The 14,954-nt window shown below is 32.7% G+C and overlaps 1 protein-coding gene across 1 annotated transcript in view; it reads right to left on the reverse strand.

The window, feature by feature from the left end:
- The window catches only part of GARNL3 (GTPase-activating Rap/Ran-GAP domain-like protein 3), a 132,236-nt gene that overhangs the window by 50,169 nt on the left and 67,113 nt on the right, over positions 1 to 14,954 (reverse strand). Inside the window, exons 4-6 of the mRNA XM_051214994.1 lie at positions 3,612 to 3,730; positions 2,808 to 2,872; positions 907 to 997 (exon numbers count right to left, since the gene is read on the reverse strand). Coding sequence (XP_051068180.1) covers positions 907 to 997; positions 2,808 to 2,872; positions 3,612 to 3,730 — 275 coding nt within the window. The remainder of the gene's footprint in view (positions 1 to 906; positions 998 to 2,807; positions 2,873 to 3,611; positions 3,731 to 14,954) is intronic.

Raw genomic sequence — 14,954 nt, forward strand, 5'->3', positions numbered from 1 at the left:
TGCATTTCTTATCTTACTCATCTCATGTCCGTAACTTATTTTTGCCTGACTGTAAATATCTTATCACATTTTGCTAAATTGAATTGGCTCACTCGCCTTCTCCGCTGCGCGTCATTTAGTTTCACTTCTCTCTCTCTCTCTCCATTTCTTTGCTCCGTCTCTCTGATTATCTATTCTGATCAACGATTGTACAGAATATGAGTATCCAAAAGTTCATTCTTATATTTGACTTATTTAATTCTGTTATTCACTAACGCGATTTAAGTCGATAATTGTATATGAGGATTGGCGATATGTATATTTCGATAACAAGCAACGAACAATCTACCTGGAGTCAATAAAAGGCTTTTTACAGCATTTGCATTTGGTTGTTTATAAAACTGTCATTCATAAAGTTGATTATGTTTTAAAACTAAATGTATTCTAATATATAATTGGTAAATAATAGAATGGAAATCTCACAATTGATTGATCACTGGGTGGTGATCAATCTCATGCTTGTCTAGTCCTTAATAGTGCAGATCGAATGCTATCGATCATGTTGCAATGTGGCCACCAGTCTAGGTGACTCGACACTGCGGGCACTATGTATTGAGATTAGATGGTGGTTGGAGGTAGTCAACAGGAAACCCTGGACCCGGGTTTCGTGCTACTTGGCACTCGTCAGCAAGGTGTACCTGTAATCTCGAGGGAACTGGTGCTCCCTGGCGGATTCGATCTCGTGTCACCCAGCTTCACAGTCAGAGACGTTACCACTGAGCTATCCGAGCCGTGACTAACCTCCTGTAGGACTGAGATGTAATCACAATTGATTGATCACTGGGTGGTGATCAATCTCATGCTTGTCTAGTCCTTAATAGTGCAGATCTATACATTCTACAGTTAGTAAATGAAATCGGTCCTTACTTCTTGTTCTTCTAAAGTAAGTGCATCTTTTTGTGCTTCAAAATTCAATATTCCACGTGGTCCTTTCTCTACCCGATGAATATCGAAAAAGCTGTTAAAGATTATTAAAAAAAAATAAACAACTTAGGAGGTAAACACGTACAAACTCTTTTAAAGCCAACATTCTGTAATATAAAATATTAATTCATGAATTGAAAAAAGAACATTTTTATAACATCGGTAAAAGAAATCTACATCTAACAATTAGCTTGTTGAATGGTTAAATTACATAACATACTATGTAATATTCGTGCTTTGGTTTTGTACTCAATAATAATGCTCTATCAATATAAACAAACCTGGGTTCTGTGGTTTGTTTACCAGATCACTGTAATTTTATTCAAGCAGAACTTAATTTAACAGCCTAATGAGCATTTGCCAAGTTGCTAACATTCTCTAAAAAACCAAAACCTAGCTACCTAAAAATACTTTGTTTATTTATTTATTAATGTATGAATAATTGGAACATATTGTTAAAATGAGATTTTATATACTTTGTAAAATCGCATGGTGTTTGTTAGCAACGCTAGGAAACATCAAACTGATAAGAACATACGCGGAAGATCATAGTAATGGATACTTAATTTAAACAGATTTTTAACTTGTTCTAAGTTCGTTGTATACAGTGATAGTGAAATGAACAAAGACAAGGGTAGGATGAATCCAATGCATTATGCAAAATTAGACAGTGCATTTATGAAAAATGTAAACAATATTTTAAATATACTATTTGCGCATCTTCCATGAAGTGTCCCTTACAAACTTCATTGTTCCTTAATCCTTGTTGCTGCTTGAATTCCTCTGGTTTTTCTTTCTCTTCTCCTCAAGTTCCTCTTCTGACAGTAAGAATCCTACTCCCAATTCACGATACACACTACTTAAATTTGTCCGTATAAGTACCATACACCACAATCAACACCCCTTAAGTAAATCGTACTAGCCATTGTTTCGCTCGCCGTATTTCAGTCTCTGTCACAGTTTGGGCTCGTCGAAATGTCAAGTCTACTGGCGCGCTGATTTCTGTCGACCTTCTGAGTCATCTAAGTCTAAACATTTTCTATCTAACGCTTCCTCTCCGTTGGCAGCGACAGTCATACACAAATAAGGGAGGTGACAGTATGAAGAAAGCATTTTAAGTGATAGTTTTATAAGTTTGAGAAAGATATTTTTTGATATGATATAACAAATTTTTACGGAATACACAAAAATAGGTTGACAATAATCTGACATGAATTGATCAAACTAATAATTTTAAATGTAAACAAGAATTAGTATAGGCATTTATAAAGATTGTAATATTTAAGTAGTTGGATTCTAGGCTAGAAATTCATTGAAAACCTGGAAGTACTAGATAGCCGTTTCTCCCTAGGATGGGACTCTTCAGCAGTGCGCATCCACGAACCTGCACGCGTGACTCGGACCCAGGACCTACGGTCGCGCGTGCGAACGCGTAACCTCTAAACCACTGAGCCGGATGCTCACTGCTAAGGGATCCCAAAGTAGGACAAAACGACCGTTCAGTGCTTTCAGGTTTTCAATGATAGTCTAGCTTAGATCAATTCATGAATTCACTGTGAAAATGAATTCTCTTTCACTGTTTATTTACATTATCAAAGCATTTGAAGGTTAGTCATCGACTTATCCTTGTACGACAGTTCCGATCCTTTCTCCTAAGCGTTATGACCTTCACCAACCTCACTAGGGCAGGATTTTATTAGCCACTGCTCAGTTAGTGTCCAACGAATTTATTCATGTTTTGTTTATGAAGAATGGATAATCATTGAAACATCTACCATTTAAAACTTAACATGACGAAAAAACGTTGTGTATGTTTTACGATTAAAATCAGTCTTCTTACTTACTTTAATACCTTTTTTGCGGTCAATGCATTTGTTGGATTATATGATATACATAATTTTTGACTACCCTATCAAAAGAAGAAGAAAATAATTATCGTTAATTTGGGATCTAAGAAAACAGTTGTTTGAGAAGAAAAAAACAGAATTTCTTAAGCAGCCAAATACAAACCATTACTAAGTATGTAGTCATATTTTTTCATCTCTATACAGTAATTTATGCAACAAAAGCTCCCTGGCTATAATACTCATTTGAAGGCTTCATAATTAATTGAACGGTCAGTTGATCAATTTCGCTATATGATGAGCACCTAACCAGGAATCAGTAGTTGAAATTATATCAGTCACTTAAAAATGATAAATTTACTTAAGAAACTAACTCGATGTTTTTCAGTTTCGATGATCAACAGTTCATTTTGGGTAGATCGATAAATAAATGGAGATCTAGTAATCTAACGCAAAGCTCAGTTACTCAGTATGAAAGTACTAAATTCATTTAGGCACTTCGTGTTCACTTACATAACATGAAAATCATAGTAAAATCTTACAGTCCGCTCACATATCTCTCGTTTCTACTTGATATTATTGAGACAAATAATTATGAACTTAGGAATTTCATTTACAAAATGATATCGAAAAATGAAAGAGTTAGTAAACGGTTTCATCCTACTTTAAAGATTCTCATCATTGTCCACATATAATATTACTATCGTTCTTTAGATCTTGATGTTGACAAGACACACAGTGAACACAACCCTAGACCTATACATAATCAACACAAAGTTACTAAAATGAGTAGTTAATACTCACTGTTTTTCTCCATAAAATTGCACGATATTGACTAATTCCATATGTTTGTATATCATCTTTGACAACAGCCAGTAAAAATGGATCACGTTCAGTAAGGTAACCACAGTGTAGTTGATGATCTAAACAATTTGTAAAATAAAGCATGTAGTAATTTGTAAAAGAACAAAAAGGGATCATTGAAGCACAGATGAAATATTCCAGAATTTTGGTTGAAATAGTAATGGATTATTTATCAAATATTTTATGTACTTTTCTTAATTAAATTAAAATGTATATCGGTAATGAAGTACAGCCGTATTGTTTTCAACAGGTTTTCGTGAGGAACTTTAATATTTAACTTTGGTGTAAATTACGATGTTGAACGGTTGAGTTTTATAATCAAATAGTCTCTGAATTATTTTTTGATGCTTATCATTAGATACAGACAGACTGTTAAGGATGACTTCATTGATCAAAATACGTTGTATTTACAATTAATAAATGATGGTATTTTATATTATTTGACATCACGTTATGATCAAAGTAGCTAGCATTATTCAGCTTGGTATGAAATATACATGACGAGTGATTTTCGGTTTCCTAATTATAGGTGCTTTTGAATAATCCCAATAGAAGGTTGAGTTCATTATGAGAAAAAGGATTCAGTGATAAGGTTTGGGACAAAGTGTTTTGTATAATTTCTGCTGAAATCATGAGCGCTATACTGTAACAGTGAGTCACTTTTGAGTTTACTATGGTTATGGAAGTCCTAACTCCTTCTTTCTGACAAATGATTATCTGTTAATTTACTTAACAACGAAACATAACTGTGTTAGTACACTTAACTGTTTGAATGGATTGTTGAAAATAAAACTAATTGTTATCTTCATAAGGACAATCAATACTCTATATTTATAGGTATCAATGTTAAGGTTGGACTTGTTAGTTCCAAATAAATTGAGCATTTGATAGGAGGTTATTAATAAGTATATTTTTGTTATATCCTAATGAGTATAAAAATTGTACTTTTGACGTTTCGTGACTTAATGTAAGACACTTCTTCAATGTAAATTAATTTGCTTTGAAGAAGTGTCTTACATTAAGTCACGAAACGTCAAAAGTACAATTTTTATACTCATTAGGATTTTAAAAAAATATACTTGTCATCCGCACTATGTACTTTGTATTCCTTGGGTAAATAATTCTACTAGTGCTGTTTATTAAAGTATGTTCTGTTTAATCATTATTCCAGATGCAAAACTCACTATGTAACCATGTGAAACCTTATCAATATAAAAACGTTGATATGAAGAGTGTTCTCTATTTGTGTTTTTCTGTCTTTGGTTATTCGACTCACTAATAATAACAACTTTCAAACAAGCTTGAAGCTATAATCAAATTGTTACATAAACGTTATGATCAAATTTCTATTTCAAATATTAAATTAAGTTTAGGCAACATATTCACAGCCCTATTTTGAGGATCCTTTGATGAATAATTTATCAGTCTTGATCAGTTCATTGTAATGAACTAGAACGACTATACAATTCTGTGTAAATCTATATATTTGTGTTTTACTGCTAGTGTAATTCTAATCAGTCACTATGTTTTACAAGTAATTCTTCACTATTCAAAACATATTTCAATATCAAACGAATGAAAAACTAAAGTTGATCTGAGGAAAAACTTTTTTGTGTATCTCTGTGTGTGTGGGTATGTGATAAACAACCATATCTGTCTGTTAAAACAAGAACATTCTGAACAAGCTTTCAATTGTTCAGTAGGATATTCTGTTTAAAATTGATATACAAAAAAAGTATTAAAAATCAATAGAAAAAAAAGGATAAAAAAGCAATTCGATAAGTTTCTTTTTCTTGTTTATTGATCACTGCTGACGATAAATATTGAATGATAGTCAGTTATATGCAAGCAGATTAGGAATCGACATTTGAATAATGTTCATTCTTTTCAATGCATATTGCCAGCTTCCACGATGCTTCGGATTATACGTTTTTGCGACTTGTACAGAGAAAGATTGTAAATGTTTCATGAAGACACCTGAATAGGTTATGTGATTAACAGACATAATGATGTGTTAAAACAAACAAAAACAAATAATTTTAATAGTTGAATTCATGAGTCGATCTAAGCTAGACCACAATTGAAAACCTGAAAGTACTGGACAGATAACTTGTTAAAATATCTAGATGGCAGGAACAGATATCCTGGATGTTCAAGTAGGCCGTCAAAGTTCGCCATGCAATAATTACCCAAAAGTCAACTAGACAGATATGGACAGAAGACAAATAGGGACAATTATACACCATATATATAACAAGCCCGATAGGCAAAACGTAGAATTTGTAGTTAAGATTTCTGCATTTGCTAATGCATGATTTATTGGTTATTCCTTGAGAATGATAGAACAGTTAGTTAAATCCTTTCAGTCTTGGAAGTAAGTTAAATTGACAGAGTACTTGAAACGGACAGTAATATATGGAATCGCTCATTGTGTACAAAAATATATTATTTGACTGTTAATGAAAATATAACTAAGAGGATAAATTCATTTGGTATTGTTTACTTGTATCTTCTCATTGACGTTTAGGACTGCAATTGATCAGTATCTTATTGGCATATGTGCATACTGTGCGTATTGCCTCTTTATTGTTTTAAATCACAAGTATTATAAGCAAAGATGGATGATGATTGCCAGTGGGATACAGGATGCGTGTTTCGTCCTATTTTAGACTCGTCAGCTGGATAACGTTATAGCGTTTGAAGCAAACGGTATTGGGTTCGAGTCCCAGAGTGAACATCGACACTGGGATGCAGGTACATCCAGCTTATGAGTCCCGAATGAGGAGAAACGCACTTCCTGGATTCCACTGCTAGCCACTGTCCATCTTTTCTTGTAACTAAGAGATTTATTGATAGAATTTACATTCTTACAGCTATGTGCATTATGCAGTACATGAATTAGTGTTAAATTGTGTTTTTTTTTTGAAATGATGATTGTTACAGAAATTCATATTGTGTCTTTAATAGGTTTACTTACATTTATATTCTTATTTAGTTAGAATATTTCTTTTACGTTTTATATAAATCAGATTTTAATATAGATGCCATTCTGAACATTTATTATAATTTCACATTATTATTATTATTTCAATGGTTAAGATCATGAGTCAGTTGAAGCTAGACCACCATGGAAAACCTGGAAGCACTGGATGGCTGTTTCGTCCTATTGTGGGACTCCTCAGCAGCGCGCGTCCACGATCTTGCCATCTGCGAGATTTGAACCCAGGACCTACTGGTGTCGCGCGCAAGCACTTAACCACTAGACCACTGAGTCGGCATCCAACGGTGTTAATGTCTAACTCCAGCTAATCCACGGAATTGAGCGGTACATCCACCATTGTCTTCAGTGAGTTACTATCTCACAACAGACCTGGTTGAACTCCACTGGTCACTACTTCTCACTAGAACTCCATGAAATGCCTCTTGAAGCCAGTCACCAGTCAGCACATGTTGATTAATTTCAGTTGGGTTTCGTGGATCTTTACCATTGAAATTACTATAATATCCACAAAACCCATCTGATATTATTATTATTAATGTTATTACTTGCATGATTAAAGACTGAAGTTATAATCTAAGCGTCAAAATGAAGATAGACATAAGTTACAATCATTACAATATTGTTGATTAGTTTATGGGAAATATGAAATTTGTCAATAAACAAACCATATAGCAATCTTGTAAAGAATCATTTAGATATGTTGAAAAATTAGGTTTATCCGATATTTATTATCAAAAACTATGTTGTCATAACAAATGAACATTTTCTAAAATGAAGGTATTCTACAACACTATACAACACTATTATACAGACACCTTCATTAATATGTATTTGTATTTACTCAGAATACATTAATTGGTATGTGGTGTATGCTACTGATATAGACAGATATAAGTAGTATGTATCATCATTTGAAAGTGAAGCGGTGGAAGGTTAAGTAGATTGAAGGGAAGAGAACAAGAAAAAGGAGTAATTAGTGTGAAAATGAAGGAACAATCAAGTTTGAGACAATCGACTGATTGAGATTTTGAAAATTAAGTATTTACTGTATGATTTTCAGATTTTACTAGATTATTCTGTTATTTTGTGTTCAAATACATTTTGGTTGTCCTGACCTGTTTTCTAATTCACAACAGGCATATCTATGTGGATTAAAATAACTGATGCATATTATAATTTTTCTGAAAGAAAGAAAGAAAGAACTATTTTTGTAAAATTAATGATTATTCTTCTATTTATGTTTAAATAAATCAAAAACGAAAGGTGAAGTTTTCCTAACAAATTAATTTCCATGTGACTTTCACTGAACTTATTTACTATTCACATGGAAAGAACAATTTATTTATCATAGTAAATATTGAACAATGAATGAGTGAAAAATTGACTTCATTTAGTCAATTACATAGTGTTTTAAAGTAAAGATGGTTAGTGACTAGCAGTCTTGGGGTAAACATCAACTGTGCGATGCAAATACATCCAGCTGACAAGTCCCAAATAGAACGAAACACGCGTCTTGGATTTCACTGCTAGCTACTATCCATCTATGTTGAAAAAGCTTGTAACTTAAGACTATATCGAGGCAATCCGCATAGGATTCACATATACCAACATGAGACTGATCAATTTCAGTCCTAAATAACAATTGGAAAATACAATTAAAACAACACGAAGTGAATTGTCACATAGTAGTTTATTAATCAAGATTATAGAGTTATAGTCTTAATATCCAGTGATTAGCTGTATTATCTAATTCTCATAATTGTATGCTCAAATAAAGGACAAAACGTAAACAAATAAATTTAGTTTACATATAAATAATAAATTAACACTATAAAAGAATGACGTGTAAGTTCAATAGTTTTGTGAGGATAGCCCACAGGTGAACTCGAAGAGGCTTTAAGAAACTGAGAAAGAGTCGAAGATATTCCACCCAATCATTTTTTGGAAGAATATTCTGGAATCTCTACGTGTAGCCTTTCTACTGGAAAAATACTATGAACCCCCTGTATGCGGATTGGATGACTATAATGATGGTTTCGTATTTACCATAAATACCTGGGAATTTTGTATCATATATGATGCTGTTTGGAAAAGCCTTTCTTTCACTTGTGTCTTCTCATTTGCAACTTGGAGGGTTCTAGCGTTTGATTGCTTAAGTAGTACGCGGTATATTATAAATCTAACCTCTAGATATAACAGGTTTCTTCAACAACTAGTATTCGCAAGTTAAATTTCAATAATTACAAATAGTTATTATGAATACGACAGAATTTACGATATTTTATATTAAAAATTATAAATGAATTTAAACATTAACACCGTTCAATGACAGTTCAGTGGTGTACAGGTTAAAAGTTCGTACTCATGTCCGAAGATCGTAGGTTCGAGTCCAACATGCCGAATCGTAGATGCGCATTGTTAAAGAGTCCCATACTAGGACGAAACGGCCGTCCAGTTACTCCAGGTTTCATTGATGGTCTAGCTTAAATCGACTCATGAATTCGGCCATTAAAATTACTATATACTTCACTTGGTATTGTTTTACTTGTTTTTTTTACCATTGTTATTTAGAACTGAAATTGATCAGTCTCTTGTTAGCATATATGCATCCTGTGCAAATTATCTCGATATAACTTTAAGTCATAAGCTTTTTAAACAAAGATCTATAGTGTCTAACACTGGAATCCGGGACGTGTATTTCGTCTTATTTGGAACTTGTCAGCTGGATATACTTATATCCCATACTATATAATCTCTACAAAACCTTTATTCTAATCATAATTATCAATGAAACAAATAATAATAAACAGAATTTTATATGTGTACGCTTCAACAGTTTTAAAGTTTCCCAAATATTTCTGTTCAAGCAGATTAATGACCTTAAAAAAGAAAGTAGATGTAGATGAAGTTGTAAAAAAAAATCACATGGTAATAGTTAGGTTTTTTTTTTATTTTTCTTTTTTGCATTTTGCAATTATATGAAATTCAGTCTCTTTGTTACTAAGAGGGTATATAGTTTCATATTTTATTATCTAAAATTTTTTTTATTTTTTTCTTTACTAAATCGTTTTTATAGTTTAATCATTATCATTTTTAATACATGAATTGATTATAATCTTTTGATGAGGAAAATAATAATGTTTGAAATATGAGCATTATCCTTTATTATTATTGTTATTACTATTATTATTTCAGTTCATTATCAACGACCTTCATTATTTACTCATCAGTGGAACGTTCAATAAATGACCTCAATTTTGGCTTTATAAAGATTTTTCTAGTCGTTTATAGATATTAATCGTAAGATTTAGATTGTTTCATCTGTTTTATTTTCTTTATGAAGTATGATGATGAAAGTTATAAAGAGAATTTAATGGTTGTTTAAAAAAAAAGTTCATTTCTAATTACTTAGACTATTCAGTCTTAATGGTTAGAAGGATTTAATAATTGAATTCATCAGTCGATTAAAGCTAGACCACCGTGGGAAATCTGGAACCACTGGACAATCGTTTCGTCCTAGTATGGGTATCCTCAACAATGCGCATCCACGATTTCGCTCGCGGATTTGAGTTCAGGACCTTCGGTCTTGCATACGGAAATTTAACCTCTAGGCTACTGAGCCGGCATCCAAGTGTTCGTGCACGAGACCGATAGGTCCTGGGCCCGAATCCCGTTGGTCGGGATCGTGGATGCGCACTGTTGAGGAGCTCCACAATAGGATGAAACGCCCGTTAGGAAAACTCGATGAAGTACCCTAGGAAAGACCCATTCTGTTAAAACCCACAGATATTTATCTAACGATATTATTTTAATTCTACAGTCAAATGTACAGACGGGTCAAATCACATCCAAAGTTATACTTTCTTTGGAAAGTAATCGCAGTTGTGATACAAAGACTCAAATCTATAGCTCAAAGATTTGGATATATTTTGTGGATAAAGCATTCATTATCTTAAAATGAGACAAATTTGAAGATATTCGCAAGTTAACTAGCAACATTTTGAACGATAGGAAATATACAGGAAAAAAAGAAACACAAAATGAAGTCACATTTTTGAACGTTTTAGAAACATAAATATTTAGAAAACTAAGTTATGCAGATAAAACAATAAACTACAAAAGTAAAAGCTCAACAGCACACAAAAGAAGTTGTATTCAAATAAAGTTAAGGAGACTAAGAAACTACTGTAGAGCTTTGACAACATGAAAAATTGAGGAGACTCATCTTCTGTTTGCATTGTATAGGAATGACTAACCAAACATTTAAAGATGTCTACTTAATCAATATAGCGTCAAAGAACCTACTACAGAAACCATGAACTAGATCGTCCTATAGTGAGTGAAAATATCTCCTAAACTATCATAAAATTCTAGAATCCTTTAAAATCGCCATCACTTTCAAACCAGCACAATCATTTCGTTTCATTCTATACATACCAACAGATACAACAGTGAAAGGTAATAAATCCAATAATAAGTACCAGATACATTGCAGAATAAAATGGATTCATTTATTTCTGTTATACTTCAGAAATTAGCAAGAAGTGAAGTTTTGCAAAAATGAACTTCTACAAAGATGATGCTTTTCTGACGACATCATAACAATGTTTATGATAGTTCAATTTTAATGATTACAGAAATTGATTCACAGCTTTTGATCATTTCACTAAAATCCACTTATCATGTTAAATTTTCATAAACTAAATAGCTTGATTATATTTAGGTAAATGTTTCTTATCTCTTCATAACTATTTGTAACAGTACTCCCGTCCCCTAAAAGGTTAGTTTTTGTTTGGCAGATAAATACTCAACAATCTTTAGCATTATATTAATTAGCTCCACTCATGTCCTGTCACGGTTTTAATGATGTTCACTTTAGACAATACTGTCTTAGATAATGTAAACAAATTTGTTTTGATAATATGACTGTTTCTATCTTTATGTTCTTTGTAATTGATGAGATGACACCGAAATAAAATCAATTTTGAAAATTTTATTATTTTTAGCTTGATCATATTTAATTAGATTTGAAGGAATGTTTTTATTCCTTTTGATCTTTTAATCTGTTTGCTTCTGTTTAGATCTCATCATAATAATTAACACTAGGTGAATACTTAACTTGATGTTTCATAGGAATGTTTTACCGGATAATTCTAGCTTAGTCATTCAAGGAGGTCAATAGTTTGGTAGTTGATATTTCATACTTGATTGTTGTCATTACATTATCAATTGTTCACTTCATTAAATGAGATAAATCAAATGCAATGTATTTGAAATGTTTTTATCATTCATCAGAGTCCTTTTGTGAATACTTAATATGTGTAAATATATGTATTAAATTCATGATATAAATTATTGGATACACTTTCAAGTCTAAATGAATACAAGCAAAGATGTATAGTAGCTAGCAGTGGAATTCATACTTGTGAATTAAGGCAATATCGAGGCAATACACACAGTATGCACATATGCCAATAACATAATGATCAATTGCAGTGTTAAATATCAATGGGAAGATTCAAGCAAAATAATACCAAGTGAATTTAAACTTCACCCCATTTCACAATCAAGTGGCTATCAAGGCTCAGTAGTTAGGTGGATTACGTGATGACGATTGAAGCGATCGGTACAGACTCGAATGCTAGAGTGAACACCATTTTTGAAATGCAGGTACATCCAGTTGACGAGACCCAAATAGGATGAAACACACGTCCTGGATTCTACTGTTAGTTACTATTCATCTTCTCTTATAAAGCTAATGACTTAAGGCTATGTCGAGGCGATCCGCACAGTATGCTCACATGCCAACGCGAGACTGATCAATTACAGTCCTAAATAACAATGGGAAGATACATGTAAACAATACCAAACTAAATGAGTACAGTTTAATTTTGATCTGTTGTTGAAATCATTTTAGATTGTGAATCATTTATGACACAATAAACTGATATTACAATCAAGTGTAATGGCCGTCAGAAGTGTTCATTCAAAAAAAACCACTAATGATTAAGCCCAAGAATGTCAGATCTCGCCCAACACAAAAATAACATAAGACCATTGAATCATTATCTAATAGTTCGCATGCTCAACTTAAGTTCATAGAAAAGTATTATTACAGATATTCAGGATAATAATTTGCTCTGGAATCACTGGCTTGCTATCAAGATAACTTTGGGTATAAAAATAGAATTTATTTGTTTCGCGTTTGAAATACCTTGACATTGAGAAGAATGTGTGGGGTTGTGAAGATTTTGAAGTTTTTGGTTGAGATCATGAAACGAAGTATGTTGGACCACGATTAAAAACCTGTTAGTACTATACAACCGTTTCGTCCTAGTGTGAGGCTCCTCATCAATGTGCGTCCACGATCTCGCACGCGGGATTTGAACCCAGGATCTCCGGTCTCACACAGTCAGTGGGGCTAATCCGTATCAGGTAGAGACATGTATCTACCCCAGACAATAGAAGTTGGTCACGTAAATTCGTGGATTTTTTGAAGTTAGACGTTAACACTGTTGGGTGCTGGTTCGGTGGTATGAAGGTTAAGCGTTCGCGCGCGAGACTGAAGGTCCTGAATTGGAATCCTGCGGAGCCAGATCGTGGATGCCCATTTCTGAGTAGTCTCATACTAGGACGAAACGGCCGCCCAGTACTTGCAAGTTTTCAGTGGTGGTCGAACATTCATCGGTTCATGATCATGATCATCATCATCGTCATTCAACGTAATAACTAAACTTTGAGTGAACGTTAGTTAGCTATCCAGAGGACAAAAAAGACGAATAGTTAAGTATTTTTTATGCTTCATGCTTTGCTAATCCATATCGTGACTTTATCCATATAACTTTTCACAAGAAGTAATCTGAAATTTGCTCCATAAGACTGATTTTTAAAATTTATGTGATCATTGAGCAATGAATTAATGTTCGTCATTGATTATAATGGGTTTTATGAATTTGTAAATGCTGCAGACAAACAATACATAACCAGTGAGGATTTAACATAAGTCATTCTTGCAATAAATAGATAACTTTTTTTTAGTTTGATTGATAAAACGGAATAACAAAGAATAAACATTTACCATCAATAAACAAGTTTGATCATGTTTTTGCCCAGAACAATTAGTTGATTTTATGTGGAACATGCTTTTTTTCTGGGTTCATGTGTATGTGGGCACTTTTCCCAGCAAAAGCTTAAATATTGATTTGAGTTATTTTTGTATAGAACTGACTTATATGTTTTTATTGAATGTTTTGACTAGGACATCAATTCAGAACAACGATTATCCCCTTCAATTAGACGAAAAAGGCTATCGTATAACGAATATAATTATTAATATTATTAACTGTTGATTAAGTAAAACTATCAAAAGTAGTTCCAATACATTTGGTAAAATGTGTTGTTTGTATGAATTAGTGATTCTTTTGTACTGGATGTGTGCCTGATTTGGAATTCCAAATGCAATTTGTTCATTTGTGCTCACCTAGTTCTGCTTGCTTGAAATTGCACTATATTGGGGATTTCTATTTCGTATAATGGTGAGACGATAATTTATGAACGACCTTTGAGCAAAGATTTTAAGAATGTCCATCTACTTACTAGGGCTAAATGAGAGTTATAAACCTGTGTGAAGAATAAGGATTATGCTTTACAGTAGATGGTAAGGGTTAGAGTTTAGATTCATAGTTTTATTACAAATTGACATCAGCTAAAATACCAAAACGGTATTTAGACAAATAATTGAATGGATTTTTTGCGCCGAAATCCAAAACCTGTTATCCTAAGTCTGATTGGTTCGTCTATAAATTTTAGTCTCGCCGACATTTTGTGTGAACTTCATATTTGTAAATCTTCATTAATTTAATTTTAAACACTTCCAGTGTTTTGTCCTGCAAATTGTCACGGGCTTCTTCAGGGGAATATTTTTAAAATATAAACAAAAAGCGCTTACATCAATTTTTAAGATGAACTGTCGGCACTAGTTAAACTTCATTGAGATTATTCAATTATAACGCTCATTCAATAGTTGGATTCATGTGTTAATTAAAGCTAGACCAACATGGAAAAGCTGGAAGAACTGGACAGCCGTTTCGCCCTAGTATGGAACTCCTCATATTAAAAAACGTTTACTGACTGATTTTCGTTTTTTTTGAATAGTTAGTGCATTTTTATTCTGGAGATTTGTATATCAGCATCTCATATTATAAAGTGATAATATGCTTGTTGACTAATCTATGAATGATTGTGTTTGATACTCTCGAAATCCATATTTGTTTTCACACACT

The sequence above is a fragment of the Schistosoma haematobium genome, chromosome 2, assembly GCF_000699445.3.
Source record: "Schistosoma haematobium chromosome 2, whole genome shotgun sequence".
In the NCBI taxonomy this organism is placed as follows: domain Eukaryota; kingdom Metazoa; phylum Platyhelminthes; class Trematoda; order Strigeidida; family Schistosomatidae; genus Schistosoma; species Schistosoma haematobium.